This window comes from Pezoporus flaviventris, unplaced genomic scaffold (assembly GCF_033815535.1).
Source record: "Pezoporus flaviventris isolate CSIRO_AGI_PZ_B2104156 unplaced genomic scaffold, CSIRO_AGI_Pfla_v1 ptg000013l, whole genome shotgun sequence".
In the NCBI taxonomy this organism is placed as follows: domain Eukaryota; kingdom Metazoa; phylum Chordata; class Aves; order Psittaciformes; family Psittacidae; genus Pezoporus; species Pezoporus flaviventris.
The window spans coordinates 24,370,666-24,392,715 of record NW_026892561.1 but is presented as its reverse complement, the minus strand read 5'-3'; the positions used below and the strand labels follow the sequence as shown (position 1 = coordinate 24,392,715).

The following is a 22,050-nucleotide window of genomic DNA, read 5'->3' as shown; positions in this document are numbered from 1 at the left end:
GAGAGAGTGCGGGGGGAGGGGTGGCGGGGGGGGGGTCCTGAGGCGCCGCTGTCACTGTCGTCTTCCCGCCCAGGCCCGCGCAGCCAGGCCAGACCGGCCCAGCCCTGTCCGCCCGCGGCGCGGAGCGGCAGGACCATGTCGGCCACGGACGAGCGGGCCAAGGAGATCCTCCGGGGCTTCAAGCTGTATCCTCCCGGCGGGGCCGTGAGGCGGGAGGGAGGGACCCGGACGGGAAGGTGTGGGGGGGAGGGTTACGGGTGTGTGTGTGGGGGGGGGATCCCGGGGCCTGAAGGGGGTTGCCATGGAAACGCCTCCCTATGGCGTCCTCCCCTCCGGTGGCGGGAGGAGGGGGGCGTCCTTCCCGCCGGGCTGGCACCGGCCCGGGGAGGGGGGACGGGACGGAGGCCACTTAGCGCTGGGGCCTGGCTCTCGGCCCTGCTCCACTGTGAGGTTCCGGTGGGGGGATGTCCCTGTCGTGGCGGTGGCAGGGGGCCAAAGCCTCCATCGGCGTGGCGGCCGCCGCCGCTTCCCCGGCCCCTACCCCGGCCCCTACCCCGGCTTGCCGGAGCTGTCCGCCGGCGGCTGCTGACGGGCGGCCCGTGGAGACGGGCAGGGTGGGAAGGCGGTGGCCGCTGAGCGGAGGGACTCCCTTGCCTCGGCAGCGAGGACGGCTTTAGAGAGGGCAGGTGAAGTTGCTCGGAGGCCGATGCCTTCGGTCCCAGGAGAATCTGATCTCTTCCCCTCTGGCCTGCGCTCTCTGCTCGGAAAGGAAATACCTGGTCTTCAGGTCCGGAGGCAACTAAATACCTTGTTCCTTTTCATACTGCTAGGTACTGGCACATGTCATGTCGGTCATACAATGTCTTTTATCACTAATGCTTACATACGCTAGGTGTTAATGCCTTTCTGTACAGTTAATTTCAAAACTTCATGTTGTGGCTTTCAAAAAAACACTCTCATTTCTTGTCTGCATTGTCTGAATATAATGCTGATGGAATGAGAGATCTGAGTTTAGAAGAGAAGCAAGATCTGTGTGCACCCTTCTAACCCAGGATTTCAGCAAAGTAGAGAAAAGTTCAAGCCAAAAGCCCATGTTCAAACTGTGGGTGGGTGAAATATAAAGCTCCTATATTTCACTGTAGTTGATTCTTCTAAGCTTGGAAGACAAATGTGAGCTTGCTAGTTTGACCTTTAGATACCAAAAGATTGATGTTGGTGTGTTTTTTTCCTTTTTTACAATGAAGAGGACAGAAGTGAGCAGAATACCCTCTTGATCTAATACTGTTATTTCTAAACATCTTTTTTTCCCCAGCAAGATGTTCAGAATCTCTATGCCAGATGTAGCAGGAGCTAATTTTCTAAGTTGGATTTAGACAGATAGCTACTATCAGAATATAAGCAGATGCTTTTCTTGACTTTTGAATCATTGTTCTCTCCCACAGCTGTTAGTACCACATCTGGTTCCTTTGCTTCTGCGCTAGTGTTATTGACAGTTCTTTTTATTTATGAAGATTAGTATTTTAGCTGTCAAAACATGATTTAAAACCTTTTGTGCTGGCAATTAGAAGAATAAGCTTCTGACAAGACCAAACATGGCTGTTGGTTGAAGTGAGAAGTGCCTGGCAAGTTAAGCCTAGAAAACAAACTTCTAAATGCTTATTGCATGTGTTTGTATGTAGTCTTTACTGGATAGGAGAATTTACATTAAGGCCTTTGTCCAGCTTTGGATTAAATGATCCATTTTGTTGTTTGTTGGCTTAAGCAGAAAATGCTTTTCTTGCTCTTTGAGAGGGAAGGATATTAGACAAACCTAAGGTAAACTTCTATTATTTCAAGCAGCCATAGCATGGACAAAAAGCCATAATAGAAATACCCTGCAGTTCCATGTTGAAGTACCTCAAGTTTAGTCTTCCTTTGCTTGTTATTGGGAAACAAACAAACCCCCAGAATAAAAAAATACTGATTTTATTTTTGACAGAAGTTTTTAGTAAAGCCTGACTGTGCTTCTCCACAAACAGGCTAGAATACTTTGATGGTTGCCACAGGGGCCAGGTAGTATGAAGTCTAAGAAACAGGAATCTATGCATTCCTTTAATAATCCAGAAGAGCAGCTAAACAGATATTCCTCATTTGTGAGAGGAAGCCTTGAGACACTGCACCATCCACCCAGGAAGCTACTCATGCCCAGATGTGACCATTCTCTGTTCAAGGCAGCCATCAGCTCAGACTTCCACTTCCTTTTCTGAGAGTGAGCATGTATTCTAGAAAGCATTACATTTAAAAGAGATGCTTTATCTTCCACCCACTCTGCTGCTGTATGTGCTGATTTAATTTACTAGTAAGAAAAACATATTCTGAAAGGCCATTAAGTTTATACTTTGAGTACTTGAAGTTTTCCTTCTGCTCCCAGGAGGAAGCGAGTTCAACTCCACCAGCTTAAGCACACCCTACAAACTTGGCACTTCAAACTGAACTTGCCTTTAGCGCAAGAAACCAACACAGTGTTACACCTAGGGTCTGCATGTATTAGATTCCTTGTGTGGCAAGATCAGTTGATGAGGCAGAAAGCCTTGTTGGGGAAGCAGACTTTCAAAATGCTTGCTTGAACATAGGAACAGGCACTTTAGCTGGAAATCCGGCTCACATTGAATTATCAAAGTTTCCTCAAACGAATTCTGCTTACTTATGGTTCCTGAGAAGAGGTTAATTACAAGCTTTCCAACTGATTGGGGTATGCTGCTGTGGAAATTAAATTACAGCCCAAATCCACCCTCTAATGCAGAGATACACTTTCCTTCCTCAATGACACTAGTGCAGAAATATGCTGTGGCTAGTGTCGCAAAACTCAAGCCAGAAACATTTACTCCCCCCTTTCATGGACTTTGCTATTTTAAAAGACTGAAACCAAAGGAAAAATATTTTATGCTTGCTGGCAAATGAGCATATTCATTATACCTTATTACACTTGTCCAAAGAATTTTTATAGCACCAGTTAAACATTGAAGATTGACAGTCCAGTAAGTATAGTGTAGCAAAAGATTGAAAGCAGCCAGCAAAAGCTTCTATAACTTGTCATTTCTTCAGAGACAGTAGCTGTTCACAGAGCTTGTATGTTCATCAGCTTGCTTTTTTGAAGGCACTCACCTGAATAGCAGTTGTTATACTTAATATCTAAAGGTAGTCTAGCACTAAGGAAATGGAGACTTGTTGTTTGACTGATAAGTAATATCAGTTCAGTTGAAACTGAAGATTATTTTCTTTGGAAAATTAGCAGTCTTATTTCTGCAGGTATTTATGCACAGATGGTCCTATAATCTCAAATGCATGAAATCTGGTAATGCCTGTTTCTCTAGAAGATGGGACAGTTGTTCTGTCAAGCCACAGAATAGCATTTTACTTGACCCTGACTTACCCTTTCAAGACATTCTTCAGGCTTCATTCTGTCATTATCTTTAGAGTTAGTGTGTACTATTAAATGTATTTTGCATCCTTTTTCAGGTAAAAGTAGCACTGATAACACATTTCCCTAACAGTCAAAATTCAGTGGGGTTTTCTTGATGGGTTCTCCCACCATCCCCCTTGATAATTTGTGGGTTGCCTGTTTATCTTTGTTCCAATATGAACTAGCATAGTTTTAGGCTTTTTTTAATGAACTATGTTCACTATTATCTTTGTTCCAATATGGGCTAGCATAGTTTTAGGCTTTTTTTAATGAACTATGTTCACTAGAATGAGGACACTGCAGACAGTTACCCTCTTTGGTTTGCCAGCATTTGGAAGCATACATGCTTTGATTTCTTACATAGCATACATGCTGTAGATTAGAAATATAGTCATAGTTTGCAACAGCAGATTCACAACAGAGGGACAACAGTTTAGCTTCTTTATGCAGCTCCTCTGTAATGTTTCAGCCAGAACAGCAAGGAAGAGAAAACCCAAACAAGTCAGTTGGGTCTCATAGCATAGTTAAGGTGCTAAGTCTCACCTCTTAACATATGAGTAAGCACATCTGTTTTCCACTTTAAATCTTACAATTCAAACAAAGTATCACTTGTTTTATTTGCTTTAGTACAGAGGAGGCTCATCAGAATTGGATCTCCATAGTGTTAATTGCCTTATGGATATTTATAAGTTTAGGATAATGGACTTCCATTTAAGGCTATGCAATATATCTTCCTGTACTTCAGAAGTCTCCCAAAACAAATTAATATGATGAACATTAGCATGAAGAGACATTAACTATAGGTCACAGTAATTAGGAGTTATGAAATTAGTATTTGTAGTTGGTATAAACAAATGCCTGTAGCTCGGGCACTCCAATATTTGTAGGCAAAACTTTATGTTAAAAGCTGTCCTACTTTGTGGAGTCCTCAAAGTTCTCTGTGCAACATCTTCCTAGCTCCCAGAGTTTCTTCCAATCCTCACCACTGGTTTTCTGTCTAGGAAATAATTCTAGCAAAGCATTAACCTCTTAGAAAGATGGATAGAGCTGTAGTGTAAATATTCCAGGAACCATTAAGAGCTTCTCTGAATTTTATCTTAATCTGCAGACAGACTTCTACTTCCACCTTCTACCTGTTTTCTCCTGTACAAACAGAAAGTGTAGCGGATGGCAATCTTGCATATCAGTTCCTAAGAACAGCCACAGAAGTTTTGAACTAGTTTGATGTAGCAATCAAAAGTTGAGAAATCCAAATGGAAGCTCCATCAAATTGAGTTTCCAGTTTGTTAGTCCAGTAGGTCTTTAGCTGCTTGTTTACTTGAAATACTTATCTGTTGCAGCTTCTACAAAACTAACAAGGTTGCAGCTTTAATTGGCTTTAAAAAAAAAAAAAAAGAAAAAATCCCCCTTGTTTTAAGGTTTCCTCAGATTTCAATTTGTTTAGACTTCTCATGATGGAAGAGAAATATGAATCGTCAAATTAATGGGTTAAAAGGAGACACTGTCCAGCTAAAAGTGGGAACTGGGCAGCCCAGAAGCTGAGCAGTATACTCTGTAGAGAGCCAATGCACTTTTAAAACACTCTAGAAAACATGAGTTTGCGCTCCCTTATCCATCTTTCTGGTTTCTAAAAACTGTAATGTTCTTCCATCTAATGCATATAGTTCCTTATTGTATCATATGAAAAGGAATGGTCTTTTGTTCTTAAACTTTACCATTTTCCTGTCTACAAACCTTAGGGTTACAAGTGAGAGTTGTCCACATTCCCAGTTAGTCTGACTGTAGAATAGGTTCCCACCCTTGCAGTATCAAGAAGTCTTTGTTTCAAAGCAGCCACAGTTTCACATAGAAGCTTTAGCCAGGTTGTACTGGGTAGTTAAGTAAGTGTCACTGTGGTCAAGGTACCTTTACTGTATCAGCGTTTCTAGCATTGATGGAAATTCTGCAATACATGATAATCTATATAGGTCTAGTATGCCAAAGAGACTCATCAAGTCTCTTACGCGTAAGTCACGAGCCATAAACCTGCAAACAAAACAGGAACAATTTTACCAGGTTAGGTTTTACCTGCCTGGTTCTTCAGTGAGAATTAAAAACTTCATGTCCTCTACTTGTGAACTTTAATTGAAAAAAGTTTAAGTATTTAATTATGATTAAACAGTGATTTGCATCATATATATGAATAATATATATGATATATATATATATATGACTGAATGAGCTACAGTCAGTTTTCTGCATTTCAAGTTTAATGTAGTCCCCTGGCAGTGTTGGAAATGGTGCTGTGTGCCCTTGGCAGTGAAAGGGGAATCAAGGACTCCACCATCAGAGGAAACAAGTGATCTGCCAGGTGCTGTAGAAAATACATCTAACACTGATTTAAAAGTGTAAGTTCACATTGAAGTTCTGGATTTCATTTTAGTCAGCAGTATTACCTTAGCACCTTGTGGTTAGAGTTTTATTCTAAGACTTATCCTTTCATCTCTCCAAGGCTTACCCATCCAGCATTTCACTAGAATTATGGTTTCAGTATTTTTAATTGCTTTCGTAGTGCTGACCTAATAAGGTACCTAAAATAATGCAGTTGTCATTAGCAAAATTATTTCCCTTTATTTCCTTTATAACATGTTAAGATAATGCAAGTTACTCTTTGAATCCTTGGAAGACATTTGTGCCTTATGCCTCAGCTATTGTGACAGAATTTGAGTTTCCACACAGCAGAACATAGCAACTTAATCCATCAAGTGAGAATTGACAGAGCTTCTTCCCCACCATGTACCTTCACAGCCAACTTGTAGGAAAAAGCTAAGTTTACACAGATGTAGGCAAGCTGAGGAGGCATCTAAAAAACCTCAAAGATACTGTTCTGAATAGTATTTTTTCTTATACAGACATCTGATGTGTCTCTTGTGTCTCTGCAAAAACAATATTCTGTTAGCTAAAGCAGTCTCAGCATGCAAGCTGATTCAGCTTGCTCTTCCATGTTTATCCCTGAAATTGAGTTGATCCAGAAAGTATGTTGAGTCAAAATTTTACAAGATAGCAGGCTACTGTACTCTGACTTCTGCCTTTGACTTCCACAATTTATGCAGTATAAACCTCTTCTATTTCCCCATCTTTAAGCTGGGAAATTAAGGCAGCTTCAAATTAGAGTGCAGACGCTCCATTAAAGATAAACCAATGCTTTGTTTACATCTAGATAGCCAAAGTTTGTATAGAAGTACAAGCTATGCCAGGTTCCCAGATACAGACCAGTAAGCAGAACATACCATGATTTATTAAGGTCCACCTGGCAATATTAATTTTGTCTTTTTCTGCATACTAGTATAGCAGGATTTATCACAACTTAGTTCTGTAAGCACATGAAAGGTGACTTTGTTGCTCACACATCTTAAGGAGCAGATCATGTATTTACATTTGATGTGAAAGAAACTACAGTAGTGAGCACTGAAAACAAAAGAAACCCCATACCACCATTCTCAGGGCTGCTTTTCTATTCTGGGCCTGCATCAGGAGCACCCATAGAAAGAAGAGCTTTGGCATCTGGGTAGCATCACTCTCAGATCAGTGTTAAGAACAGATGAGTTTTTTGAGGTAACACTTATTGGGCCTTAGTATAAAGTTTCCAAAGCCATTTCATTTGATATCTTGTCCAAGCACATACTGTAAACTCTTAGGAGGCTCTGTCCAGAAAACACGTGACATTAACTGAGTTTCGCGTAAACAGTGGAAACCACTTCTCAGCTGCATATTGCTAAGTCCTAGTTGACAGCCTGGATTTTCAGTTGCAATTGCGAACTTGAGGGTCCATTGTCAGATTTCTCCTGAACAGGGTTCTCCCTCTGACAGAAATGTTAAGTATAGAAGAGAGACTTAAGGGAAACAGTATCAGATTAATTCAGCCATGAGTGAACTTTTGAGTTGATTATGTTCATAACTAGAATATCAGGCAGCATCCTTCTGGAAGAATGGCAGGCTTAGGTAAAAAGCAAGAAAAATATTTTTTTTTTATTTTCAGTCATCCCTTGGGATAACAGTGCACAAAAGCATCATGTTAAATTCATCTACTCATACTGAGAGGTTTGCCTGCCTAACTAGGAGCAGTATGGCCTTCCATTAGAGAAAATGAGGGTGCAGGGAATTTTACTTTAGTAATTCTATAGAGGAGTATTTATATGGGTCAGTCTATATGCTACACTGTTTACATAAATTTCATCTGCTCTGTGGCAAGTCAGAAGCTTATCTGGTTCTTGGGACCACTGATTATATCCATCTTTTCCTAATTATTGTATCAAGAAAATTGGGAGGATCTTACACCGTAGTCACCAATGAATGTATACCCCACATAAGCAGATTGCCTGCCCTCATGCCTCTTTCCTCCTCACTTCAGATGACTTGATCTCAGCCCTTCCAAAAGGCAAAGATCCAAAAAACCAGAACTTGTAATCAGGGACAGTCTGCTGGGCAAGCAGAGAGTTACCATCAAGTCACTTCTGTTTGGAAAGTCAAATGAAATTCTGGTTTTAGGAGACAGTGAAAAAGTGGCTATTTGTATTGCTTTAACTAAAAATTATTTCTGTGTATAGGAAAAATCTTAGAGACCCTCACTAAAGACAAACTATTTTCCATACATCTGTTGGCATGGACTGCTGCTGCAAGCTTTGTACTTAAAGGCAGTTCTACAACACCCCCAATTCATTTTGAAGGAAGAGGTTTGCAGAGAGGATAGAATCACCACTGTCCCCATTAGTGTAGCTCCACTACAGGGTGGAACAGACCCATCTGGAGATTGCACACCAAGAAATGCATACTAACCTTTAATGCAGAAGGATCTTCTGGAGATAGGTATTTGACTTCCAATTATAAAGTCTTTAAGGTAGACTCTAGTGCGTTAGAATGCTTAGCTATTTGACTTCATTCTGGTAAAGTTACTTTCTTGTCCATACCACTGAAACAACCTCATTTTCAGATTTACTAGCTGAGCTGCTCAAATGAGCACTGCAAACTGACATCTGTTGGAAGGATGGTACGGCCTGGCACAAGCAATCCAGGAGGTTCCTCAATTGTGTAGAAGACAACTTCCTTCTGCAAGTAATAGGGGAGCCGACAAGGAGAGGTGCCATGCTTGACCTTGTGCTCACCAACAGGGAAGGGCTCGTTGGAAATGTGACTCTCCAGGGCAGCCTTGGATGCAGAGATCATGAGATGCTCGAATTTGAGATCCTCAGGACAGTGAGAAGAGCATGCAGCAAGCTCAGTGCCCTGGACTTCAGGAGAGCAGACTTTGGCCTCTTCAGGAACCTGCTTAGTAAGGTTCCATGGGATACAGCCCTAGAGGGCAGGGGGGCCCAAGACTGCTGGTTGATATTCAAGGATCACTTGCTACAAGCTCAGGAGTGTTGCATCCCAACCAGAAGGAAGTGCAGCAGGAGGGCCAGGAGACCTGCTTGGATGGATAAGGAGCTCCTGAGGAAAATTCAAATGAAAAAAGAGGCTTATAATAAGTGGAAGCAAGGACAGGTGGCATGGGAAGAGTACAGGGATGTTGTCCAGGAAGCTAGGGACCAGGTTAGGAAAGCTAAGGCCTAGTTAGAATTAAACTTAGCTGGAGGTATTAAAAATAACAGGAAGGGATTCTACAGGTATGTAGCAAATAAAAAACAGACTAGGGAGAATGTAGGCCCCCTCAGGAAGCTCTCAGGAGAGCTGGCTACACAGGATTTGGAGAAGGCTGAGGTTCTGAATGACTTCTTTGCCTCGGTCTTCACTGCCAAAGGCTCTGACTGCACCACCCAAGTCTTGGAAGGCAGATGCAGGGACTGTGAGAATGAAGACCTTGTGCCAACTGTAGGAGAGGAGCTGGTTCGAGACCATCTTAAAAATCTGAACGTGCACAAGTCCATGGGTCCTGATGAGATCCATCCGCGGGTCCTGAAGGAGCTGGCGAATGAAGTTGCGAAGCCGCTGTCCATCATATTTGGGAAATCATGGCAGTCAGGTGAAGTTCCCAATGACTGGAAAAAGGGAAATATAACCCCCATTTTCAAGAAGGGGAAAATGGATGACCCGAGGAATTACAGACCAGTCAGTCTCACCTCTGTGCCTGGCAAAATCTTGGAGCAGTTTCTCCTGAAAGGCATGCTAAGGCACATGAAAAACAAAAAGGTGCTTGGTGACAGCCAGCATGGCTTCACTAAGGGGAAATCCTGCCTGACCAATTTGGTGGCCTTCTGTGATGGGGCTACGGAACTGATGGACAGGGGTAGAGCAGTTGGTGTCATCTACCTGGACTTGTGTAAAGCATTCAGTACTGTCCCACATGACATCCTTGTCTTTAAGTTGGAGAGACATCAACTTGATGGATGGATCACTCGGCGGATAAAGAACTGGCTGGATGGCTGCACACAAAGAGTTGTGGTCAATGGCTCAGTGTCCAGCTGGAGACCAGTAACGAGTGGTGTCCCTCAGGGATCGGTGTTGGGACCAGTCTTGTTTAACATCTTTGTCGCTGACACGGACAGTGGGATTGAGTGCGCCCTCAGCAAGTTTTCCGATGGCACCAAGCTGTGTGGTTCGGTTGATACGCTGGAGGGAAGGAATGCCATCCAGAGGGACCTTGACACACTTGTGAGGTGGGCCGATGCCAACCTCATGAAGTTTAACCATGCCAAGTGCAAGGTCCTGCACCTGGGTCGGAGTAATCCCAGGCACAGCTGCAGGTTGGGCAAAGAAGAGATTCAGAGCAGCCCTGTGGAGAAGGGCTTGGGGATGTTGGTCGATGAGAAAATGAACATGGGTTGGCAGTGTGCGCTTGCAGCCCAGAAAGCCAACTGTATCCTGGGCTGCATCAAAAGGAGCGTGACCAGCAGGCTGAAGGAGGTGATCGTGCCCCTCTACTCTGCTCTTGTGAGACCTCACCTGGAGTATTGTGTGCAGTTCTGGTGTCCTCAACATAAAAGGGACGTGGAACTGTTGGAACAAGTCCAGAGAAGGGCCACGAGGATGATCAGGGGACTGGAGCACCTCCCATATGAAGACAGGCTGAGGAAGTTGGGGCTGTTCAGCCTGGAGAAGAGAAGGCTGCATGGAGACCTCATAGCAGCCTTCCAGTATCTGAAGGGGGCCTACAGGGCTGCTGGAGAGGGACTCTTCATTAGGGACTGTAGTGATAGGACAAGGGGTAACGGGTTAAAACTTAAACAGGGGAAGTTTAGATTGGATATAAGAAGGAAATTCTTTCTTGTTAGGGTGGTGAGGCACTGGAACAGGTTACCCAGGGAGGTTGTGAATGCTCCATGCCTGGCAGTGTTCAAGACCAGGTTGGACAAGACCTTGGGTGATATGATTTAGCGTAAGGTGTCCCTGCCCATGGCAGGGGGGTTGGAACTAGATGATCTTAAGGTCCTTTCCAACCCTAATTATTCTATGATTCAATGAAACCTCCCGTTTCCCTCAGAATGAGCCATACTAGCTTGAACCACTTAAGGTTAAGGAGCAGAGACCTGTGATGATCAAGTAGATCAGGTTAGCAGTTTTACAAACAGCTCAACTGTTAGATTTGAGGGAGAAAGTAACAAGCAGCTGGAGAGGGCTGTGAACAGCAGTCCAGTCCAACTGTGCCATGCCCATAGCCTCTGCTTAAGTCAGATGAGCTTGTTCTCAGGACACTCTCACACTGTCTTCAACATTCAGCTGCAACTCACCTGAGGAAGCTTCTCACATTACCATGCTTAATTACCCTTGCAGCACCAATTCTAAAATCCTAGCTTAATGTTATTATTTGAGCATTTAAGCATCACATTGCTATGTCTGTGGTCACATATCTTCTTTAAAATAAGAGTAAATGCATTTAAGATGATTTTGGTACGGTAATCATCTTTTCTTCTGCTTGTTCTTTACAAGGGGTCTTTAGCATTACTGTGCTGTGTGACTTGTCCAGTCACTAGGCAGTCACAAATACTGACCATGCAGTAAGTGCTGTTAAGAGACTATTCTACTGCAGCTCCTGTTATGAGGCAGACATAGGAAATCATTGGCTGAGAATCCCATGCGCCCTTGCAGAACAAACACATGTTAATTTTAGAATACCTTTTCCAGGAGGAAGAGAAGCCAATAAAGTTTGAGCTGTTCATTTATGGCACCCTCATTAATCCACAAGGAACCGTTACAGTGACACTGTTGCCATAAAAATGCAGTATTTTAACAGCTCCAGGAAACAGTTGTTTTATGTGCTTCCCCCTATAATTTCTTCAAAGGGAACTGCATTATATTAGTGTAACACTGACCTTAAAGCTTAACTTCTACAGAGAAATCTTTAGCTGCATACAAAGAAAGAAAAAAAAAAAATCAGTTCCCTGGTTCTCCTAGCACTCTCCACTGTCATTAGAATAAGTTCCTTAGGGTTTTAAACAAAACAAAAGACCAACAAAACAGTCACAAAGGCACTTTAAAGTAGCCTGAACTGGAGTACTACTTGTAAAATCAAAACAGATTCCCCGAAAGTTGTTAGTTACCACTTCAAGCCTCTTGATGTTACTCAGAGAGGAGAATCAAAACTCCCTTCTCACCACATGAATAAACTCCTTTTCCCTGTCTAGCAAAGTAGAGATGAGGCATTAACCAGGCAGCTATAGAGCAAATCTCTACCCCTCCAAGACCTCAAACTATAGTACCCTCATTAAGGCCCTCTTTCTTATTTAAATAGAGCCCTGCCTAGTGGCCGGGTGAAAATTATGGTCTCTTGCATTTATTTCACTGAAAAAAGATTCCTGGTTTTCCTAATTAATGTTTGCACAAGTCCCAGTTTTGCAGGCTCTGAAATAGTAAATACAGTGACTAGGCAGAGAAATGCTTGCAAAGGTGCAAATTCAAATGAATAAAAACTATAGTTTAATGTAGGTGCACCTGTAAATGGTGCAGATATTGCTAATTATGTAATTTTTGAGCTTTTTATATATACCTTCACAACATTGGCATTCACCATAACACAAATGTTTATGAAGTTCACACTTTGAAATATCATAATAATATGTTTAAATTGTAGTATTTGTATTAGCTGTGGGAAAGTCTAGCTTTTCAATAACTAAATTTCTGTTAATTTTGTTATTATTAACTAAATTGAAAAAAAAAACGAGTTGTGAGTTACACCTAATTGCATTATTTATACATGCTGCTGTTTTCTCAGCAGAAATAAGGTATTCCATTGCTTCAGCTGAAAAATATATTAATAGATTTTTATTAAAATTATAAAAATCAGATTTAAATACTCTGGAAATTTAACATACAGCTACAAACTTCTTAAAATAATAAACATAAAAACTTAGTATAAACATAGCTGTAGATTTTATTGACAATGAAAGATACAGGAGCTGCTTGGAAGTAATAGAGGCCATTACTTTTTTTGTCATTTCAGTGGGGATTTCATTATTGTATCCCCACAGTAATGTTCTTCATCTGAATTCCAATGTGCGCTAAAGCAAAGAGGTGCTGACTTGGGCACAGACCTCCATCTTCAAGAGATCCCCTGGTGACATGCTCAGAGGTTCACATCAGTATAGTTCACATTAGTGTATGTGTAGAGGTTGATTAACATACAGCATTCAGAATCAAATACTAGTATTTTACCTATTCTAAACTCATTTGGAACTGATTTTTTTTACATTTGATTTCCATCTTTTGCTGTAGTGCTTTTCCAAACAACTTTTTCAGACTGCTATACTGTCTAACACTGTATAAAATGTTGGGATGATTAAATTGTCAGATCACAAATCCACACTGCAAATTTAAGCACTTCTCATGTTCTAGTAGGCTTCTAAAAAAAGCATAGTAATTCTGGTATGGAGTCCTTGTTTTTTGAGAGTTCTGCCTCAATCTATGTAAATCCCCTTTTATTCCTCTGCCTCTGCTTTCAGCAGCCTCTTGTCCATTATAAGATTAGTCTCCTCACGCAAATGCCAATCATTCCCTCCTGACTGTCTTTTCAGTTTTGTTTTGATTCTCCACTTGGTCTGTATGCTTCAGTTTTCCTCCCTTCCTCAGAAGGGAGCAGATACTGAACTTGTTTTCCTTGAATAATCTTGGTCCTGTCAGTTTTAAGTGGAAAACCAAAACCAGTTTGTTGCAGCATGTGGTCCTACCTGCACAGTGCTCCAGAGATATAACTACTTTAGTGGCTCAGATCCATGATCCTTTTTTCTCTTGTCCCTTTGAGAACTACATCTGACTCTCACTGTGGTTTTGTTCTGTGAATTGAGAGGGACATTGATGTCCACCTAAATGTTCACATCCTTACTTAGTCCCTCAGTTTGGTGTTGTGTTCGTAATCAGGTTTTGCCAGTTTATCTCTGGAAAACAGGGTAGCTGGCAGTAAAGGTGCTCTTCATGTTTAGTCATGGAGGTCCTGGCTGTAAGGGGTGTATTGTAGCTCCAGTGAAATTCACACCAGTACTGTCTACATGGAGTGTATATCCAAGGTCCCATTTAAGCTAATGCCAGGAAAGGGTGGCTTGTTTCCGTGCTGTGCCACATCAGCAAATAGGACATTGGCATTTGTCATTGTGGACTTGATGAAAGTGCTTGTCATAGCTATTTCTCTGGCTGATTTGAATTTTTATTTTGTTTATTAGGTGAAGAGTGTTAGCGCCAGGGCTAAATACTGTTCTACTATAAGATCTTAGTAAGATTATATCCCCTTGTGATTCTCTAATTACATTTCAAGGATACTTAGTTGCTTTCCCAGAGAACCTGTGGTGATCTCTAGATGTATCCCTGGTTACAGAGCAATACTGGGTTGAAACAGCAGGATATAAGCGGCAGGTGAGATACTGTGTGGCAGTTGAATGTGCAGAGGTTCAAAAAAGCCTGAAGTGCTTTGCATAAACCACCTTTAGTAGAACTCAGTGACTTCTGTCGTACTAACTCACTCAAGTGGCATGTTTATGCTGGTGCAGATATGCCAAGTATTGCTATGGCACTGAACAAAACAGTAGAATTGTGTTTGGCTGGTATTATTTTTGCTGCAGTAGTTAGTTTTCACTTTTGTCATAAACACAAATCCTTGTAGACTAATTAACAGATGCACTGCAGCAGCAGCAACACTTGTTTCACCTTTTCCCCGGAGGCTGCAGTTGGCATTTGCTTTCAAAGCGAGGTAAAGAGTATCTTTCACAATTTCATGCATTTTTGTCATTTTTTAGCAGTACTTGTGAGCAAGGGCATACGAGCACACCTGGAAAAGGAAGTTCAGTTGTCTGGCCTGTTTTCCTGAAGAGTGCACAGAGCTGTAATCCCACCTTGAGGGAATATGCATCATCTTTGTGCCAGCTGGCTTGGGCAATATGAAACTTGTTGGTGCCAGGAGTGTTTGAATGGGTGTAGCTACACTGTGTAAATGTACTGCATTGACACAAACCAGTATCTACACTTTTCTTCCCAGTGTCAAAGAAGAGATTGCTCTGCTCTTGCAAGTAGCTCTAATCAAGATAAAACTCTATGACTTATGTACTTAAAATCTACTCCAGTTTAACTATTTCTGCTTTATTTCCCCATTGTGCATACTTTTATCCCAGAATGAATGTGCCCAGTTCCAAATCATAGAAGTCACTTTAGAGCTTTGGAATTAGACTCTCTTGATGCAGAATAAGAACAGCCAGGCAAGGGTTAAGTAAAGCATAGTTAGCTCTTAAATTCACTCTATGCCTTAATCTGGATTGGCTTCTATGCATTGACAAACTCCTAATTAATTCAATTGCTGGTGAAAGGTACTGTTTAAAAATTAACATTGTGTTGATAAGGTATGGAGGAACAAATTCTCTTTTGGTAGAGCAAGGGGGGTTTAGACAGAGCCAGTGTGAGAATGCAAGAGGAATTCAGTGCTTGATCTTTATTCATACCTTCTCTGAGACTGCCAACAAGAATCTCTTAAGTGCTCCCCTTACTGTTGATTGTGGTGCTGTGAACACCTGCCTGTTAACAATTAGAATAAAGCTCACATGCTTATTTCCTGGAAGGTAGGAGTTATCAGACTGTAGACTTTATTGATCTGATGGGGATTTGGTGTGCTAATGGTCTAAAGTTTCCACAGCCAAATAAAAATCCTGGAATCCCTCAAGCCCTTTGCACAAATGAATTCTTCCTCTTCTACAGACATCTCCAGAATCAAGACGTGAAGACTGAGCTACAGATTTTCCCTAAAAGTTTTTACAAATTGTCTTTTTCAGTAGTAACATTTTGCTTTGTTCTGTATAGTCTCACTTGACAGTAACTCTCAAATCTCCCCTGGCCTACTTTCTGTTCTCAGCAGCACAAGTTAAAATATGCTCTTCAAGACAGTTTTATTTCTCCTCTTTCCTGACTCCCTTGAAGATCAAGAAGCTAATCAACATCCACTTTATCAGAAATATAGAAACTTAAGGGCAGGACTTTCTCTCTAGGGACAACTATCTGTCTCTCATTCAAAAGAGGTGGGTGAACTGCTCTTGATGTGAAAGAACCCTACTTTCATATACCAAACACTCACCAACTGTGTAGGATTGCTGGAGAACAACAAATTACCACTTAAGAATTCTTTAAAGTTATGGCTCTTGAAGACTTCTGTGGTAGCTGCTGTTGCTTCTATATCCAGAGTTAAGGATATCTGCCTTCCTGTGCATGGAGGAGTGTTTTTAGGGCCAGCTCAGAACAGGATCTCACCCCAGTGATAATGCAGTGGAATGGAATATGTATTTGTTCTGTGTGGAACGTTTTAAGTAAAGAGTATCTGAGAGAAGAAATCAAGTTAGCAGGACTATTTCCTTTGTGAACTCTCTAATCACCTCCTTAATGTTAATTTATGGCAGTATAGGAATGATTAATAGGAGGCTTTATAAACATAGATGCCTACATAGTACATATATCGTGTGTGAACTATGTGGTGGTGATCTTTGACATGGGCAGCAGTCCAAAGAAACAGTAGTATGAAGAACCAGGTGTTGTTGAACTGCTGACATTCAGTGATGCTACCATTCTGTCCCTTTTTATCCTTGGAAATGGAATAAATAAAAGTTCTCTAAAGAGAGGAAACCTAGTTGAGCTGCTTGGCATACAGGCACAAAGAATCCAGAAGAGTTTTTGCACTGTTTGGGATGGCAGCATAGTAAAATAATGAGGCTTGGAATTAGAGCTCTTTTGGATTAATAAGGAAAGCCTTTATGCAAAATATTACTGTAATTGCAAGCTCATGTTCTGATTGCCTTACTGGGGAGATGCATCCTCAATAGCATCTTTGTCTTGCAATGGGAAAAGATAGAAAATAAGCAATTAAAGCAGACTAGTTTAAATGAAAGACTGTTCAGATGCCACAAATCTGAGCATTCAGCTGTGCACTTCTAGCAAAGATTGTTAGTTTTTCTATTAAAAAAAAAACCTAATTTTGTGCTGCTGTGTGTACTTGCCTTGTAGTAAGGCCAGACTACTGACAAGAGATAAATTTTCTCTTTTTGTTTTAACTGTGATCTTATTTTTTTCTTCCCACTTCTCACCCAAAAGCAGTCTCTTATGAATGTGAGTATAGAAATGAGAGGTTAATTACTTCTTTTATGTTCTTGGGTATACCAATTAATCTGTAAAGAAATAATGTAAAATCTGGTACTGGTCATTTCAATAGTAGATGGACTTTGCCCTGAATGTGTATCAATTGACATTGCTGCAGTATGTCATGGTAGTTTATTTATCAAGCTTTATGAAAATGAAAAACAAGCCCCTTGCTCCCTAGCTCATGGTCTAAGTGCCAGCAAGGCATGGGTAAGTCCACCGTTAAATCTGTATCTCCCAGGAACAGAAGATCCCCAGGGAAAATCAGCAGACATCTCTTATATAGTGATAATGTAATATTCAAAAGGAAATTGTTTGGGTTTATCCTGTAATACCTACTCATAACAGCCATCTAATGTTAGTGGAAGATTGACATTATTCAGTCATTTAAATGCCAAATCTTTATGGCAAACTAGCAGAGATTTTGAGTTAAATCTCAAATACTCTTGCTTTTTCGTTGTGTGTGTGTGTGTGTTGCTTAATCTCCCTGGCCAGTATAGAGGATGTTGTGATCTCCTCGTTAAAGACGTCACACTGAGAAGATTGTAGTAGAGGAATAAATAGAACAAGTGTTAGGAAGCCAAGCAGCTCATCTTGGTTGAACTAAAATGCACTCCACACAAACTGCCTTCCCCATAGGTTTGTTTCTTCTAACTTTAAGCAAGATTCAATTACCATTTTGTAAAGTATCTAGCTAGGTCACTTGAGGCTCTTCTAAGTACACTTGCATCCTTTTCTGAAATGTTGTTTTACTATTTGTGCAACTAAGTAGCTGGTAGGTTTTACGGGAAGTTGTTCCTATTTTGGAGAGAGCAGACAAGGACAGTGTCTCCCAAAGTGCGAAGAAGCTCAAAATTGAGCAAAAAAAGAGTCCTTGCCCATTCTCAGCTGCATCTGGTGAGGCTGGAGCTACTACAAACTTTTTCAAGTTAAGCTAGGAAAAGCTTGCTGCTGGAACTTAATACTTTTTTCCAGAAGTTTTTTTTGTTTTATTCCATGACTATGCTCAGACATTGTTCTGCTCTGATCCCAACAGGTTCTGAAAGAATGCAATGAAAAAAGGAAACAAGGCAAGATGCAACAGGGTGGATGTTTCCCACGGTGGCTGCCTGCTTGCTGTCCAACTCTGGGAAGCTTCAGTGGATATGGAAAAAGCTAGTCCCAAAATACAGTTCCATTACAGTGTAGGTCTATTCGTGGATCCTTGTAATAGGTGGCATTCATTTTGGAAGCATAGCCCTGCCAGGCAGGGAGAGTTTATTTTTAGTATTTTAACCAAACAGCATCAAGAATTGGCATTTTCTCTAACATTTAGACTAATGGCTCTGCCACTGACTGCCGTGTTCAAGGAGTCTGACTCTGAGGGTGTTGATGGAGTGTTTGGACTTACTTAAGCAAAGTATGTTTATATTGGTTCAGCTCTTCAGAGTTCTTTAGCCAGTAATCTCTGAATGTCATTCTGTACAAAATGGATGGTCACTTTGTACAAAATGGTGCCTGCCTGTCCCTGCCAGCAGTGAGCAGCCCTAGGATTTGTCCTGAGACTTTGTCCTTTCAGATTAACTGCTGACTCTGTTTTGCAAAATTATGACTACAGTTCCGGGAGAAGGCAATTTTGAGGACAATTTGAATACATGAAAAAGCACATTTTCATTGGGCTCCCTTTTGCATCTAATGAAATTCTGTGCAAGGAAACCTTGTATATTAAAGGGATGTTAGAAACTGTATCAAGGGCATCTCAAACTTTCAGAGTGGGGGAGATTTTTTAACTTAGCTCTCTACTTGTCATAAGGGAACAAAGAAACAACCTGTAATATTAAGCCTGACCCACATACTGGCTTGATTGAAGCGCTTTGAGCTCAAAATATGATTGAGTGTCCAGTAAAAAAAAAAAAAAAAGGAACTTAAGCATTTTCACAGGAACTCTGTTTGAATTAGTATGAATCAGGAAAGGAACAAATGTGGTATTTCCCCCCGTAACTCTCCTATTTTATATTTCTGGTGGTTTTAAGTTGTCTTAATGAATAACAATATTATTGGTAAGTTTCAGAGGTTTATTCATTTTCCTACCTAGAAGCATTTTGCTTCTGTTGTCAGAGCTAATATATCTATTTTTTTGTCCTGCTTAATATGCCATTTTAGACACTAAAAAATACTTATAATTCTGCAAGAAGTCATCTTTATTTCCTTCCTGCCCCCCGACTTCCATTAGTAATGTTTGGCAGTGATTCAGAGCCACCCTGCTTTTTAGTTAAGGTGAATGAGAAATCACCAAAAGCAAGAAAAACATGGAATGAAGGGACCCACTGGCACCAGCTCCATAGCATGTTTGCAGCAATCTATGCTACTGCACAGTCACTCCAAGTTAGAGTTTCCATTAGTCTTAGAGCACAGTTCCTGGCTGTCTAAAGAGAGAGGCAGTATTATCTACTGAAGCACAAGACTTGAAGCCAAACACCTCCTGAGATATCTTGCCTTCTCTTACCAGTTCATTGTATGGCTGTGGGCAAATCTTCATGCTTATTTCACAGTCTCTACAATTTGCAGTTATTAAAAAGCTACTTTGAGAACATTATTTGTAGTTTTTGATGTGCAGTGTAGTACTAGGAATTGTTTAAGTTATTACTCACCCATCTGTAGTGTACTGCCTATTCAGTGAGACATCCTGTCTTTCTAGTTCATTTATAGGATTTGTCTCCTGTCTGGGGTAGCCCAAGGTGGATGATATTGACAGTGTGAAGCTATACAAACTGGTAACACAATGACTCAGTTTGTGCGAAAGCCCCATCTCCCATCAGTTTCCAGTCTGTAGATCTGTACTTAGTAGTACATGATATATTAATACCTCCCGTAAATTACATATTCTTCTAAAATACATGAATCTGATAAGCCTGTGGATTATCAGAAGTAGTCTTTGGAGCTCAATAGGCTAGTGTGCTAGAGAGCTCTGTAAGAAGAGACATCAAGTGAGGGAATAAAAAAGAAACATTTTTTGGGGGGGGGAAGCACATAGTCACAACATAAGCTCTGGCAGTTGGAAGTCATTTAGGCTTTTTGTACTGTCAGTTGCTTATTTTACCAGAGGGACACTTTCAGACGAGATGTTACTTGGAGTTCAGAGGACAGATAATCTGAACAGCAGGGGAACCTGCTGATGCTCAGCTATGCCATTTTCTATAAACATCACTGCGCACAATAGAGAAATTACTGCAGAAGCCTTCAAGGAACAAAGGCGTTGACTGGCCACAAACAGTGCTATATAAAACTGCCTTTTAAAAGCCTTTTAGGTCAGGGTTTTTTTCACTCTTCACACAAGACTACAGGTTATTCAAGTGAAACTGTATGAAAATGCCAGCTAAGCAGCCATGTTTATCCCATTAGAAAATTTGGTCAAAGAAGTCTTTGTTCCTCTGCTCAGGTATGTGCCCTGTCAGTATGGAGAAGTGTGAAAGTCCTTTTATACGTGTAAAAAAATTCAACTCCTACAGTGTTGCAAAATTGACATGAACTCAAGCCAAGCTTTCTGTTACAAGCAAGCCAGTATAGTGCATATTTTAAAGCAATTGAATAATGCTGTAACATAAAGAGGCATATCAAGGTTCAAAATACCTCATTCCGTTAAAGCTAATTTTGCTGCATGACTGTGGTGACATACTGCATTACAACTCTGTAAAGAACAATAGGCTGCAGTGATTTACCGGGAGGTAAATTCCTCTGAGGGCTTCTGGTTGCAACCTCATCTATGAAAATGAAGTTATTCACCAGAACCCCTTGACAGATTATTTCCATGAAACTCCCTCTAGTTCACTTATTGAAGAGAACCTTGAAATATTATCATAATAGTTCAGCTGTGTTGAAATGATTGAATGTTTGAAGTAGTTAAGACTGTTGTTTCAATCGCTGAATCACTTTCAGTATTCACTTACAGAAGGGAAAATTGTTTGATGTGCTAAAGTTAAAAGTGGGCAAACTTATTCCAAATTGTTTGGGGGTTTAAAGCATTTAACTTAGTTTTAAGCATTGTGGATAAAAAAAATCTATCCAGCCGTATTTGAATTGCGGTATTGTTCTTTTAATTGCCTTTTGTTATAGGTGAGGCACCTTCTGTAAGGAGGTCCAGTGTTTTATGTTTCAATTGTACTTTTAATTTCCCTTAAGTATGTGGTGTCTCTCCTTAGTTACATTCAATTTTGTTCTTTCCATGAGCTACAAGCAGCCCACTTTAAAATTATGTGCTGATAAAGCCCTATGGATTTTAAAGGTCACATTCTTTTCTTGTGTGAATACATCATTGCCATTGATTCACCTGCTGTTTCTGCAAACTCAGATATTACTGATGACATTAATTATGTTAATACTGGAAGGGTTCTTAGCATGAGCTCAAGCTTTTCTAACATGCTAATTTTTGAGATCTATTTAAAATGCAGGAACAGTGGGGAGGAGCTGAGTTTCACACTGGAAAAGAGAAAATAATTTTCTTTGTGCAACTCATGTTTCTGAAATGGTTCTGCAAGCAATGATGAGTTTTTCTAAGTTATGGATTGTTTTACTACCTGGGATGTAAAGCAATCTCCAGATGTGATTGCATGTTGTTTTTCCTGCTGAGGCATTGGTATAAAGGAATTCTGTCAAGCCTGTTCAGAGAAGCCAAAGAAAACCTAAACCGTAGGCATCAGAAGGCAGCGTAAAACCACTACATTGCTTAGGCTTGCTTTTATTTGGCACTGTTATCTGGATCTAGGAACCATTTTAAAATCTGTTTCTAGAGGAAACAAAATGCATTTCTAATAGTAGCAAAAAAAGTACTTCCACAGATCTGGCACAGAAAGCAGCTTGCTCCCTCTGACAGGAGAACCTGTCTCATAATTTGGTGATTTGTGTGTAGATTTGATTTGGAGCTTATTCCCACTTAGAACAACATTGAGTTCTATGTGTCACAAGTGCATTTGGATTTTTGCTTTAACTTCCATTGTTAGGAATCTCAAATGTTTGTTGTTGGTTTCTCCTTTTTTTTTTTTTTCCCCAAAGCTTAGAAGTGG

General features: G+C 40.8%; 1 protein-coding gene across 2 annotated transcripts in view; it reads left to right on the top strand.

Annotated features, from left to right (window-relative positions):
* PDE6D (phosphodiesterase 6D) overlaps positions 1-22,050 on the top strand; it is a 39,362-nt gene continuing 17,312 nt past the window's right edge. The window contains exon 1 of one of the 2 annotated variants that reach the window (XM_061452280.1): positions 1-185. In XM_061452280.1, the coding sequence (XP_061308264.1) occupies positions 136-185 (50 nt within the window). In that variant the 5' untranslated portion in view covers positions 1-135. Of the gene's footprint in view, positions 186-526; positions 831-22,050 lie in introns of those variants that run through there. The other variant, XM_061452279.1, reaches the window with a different exon arrangement.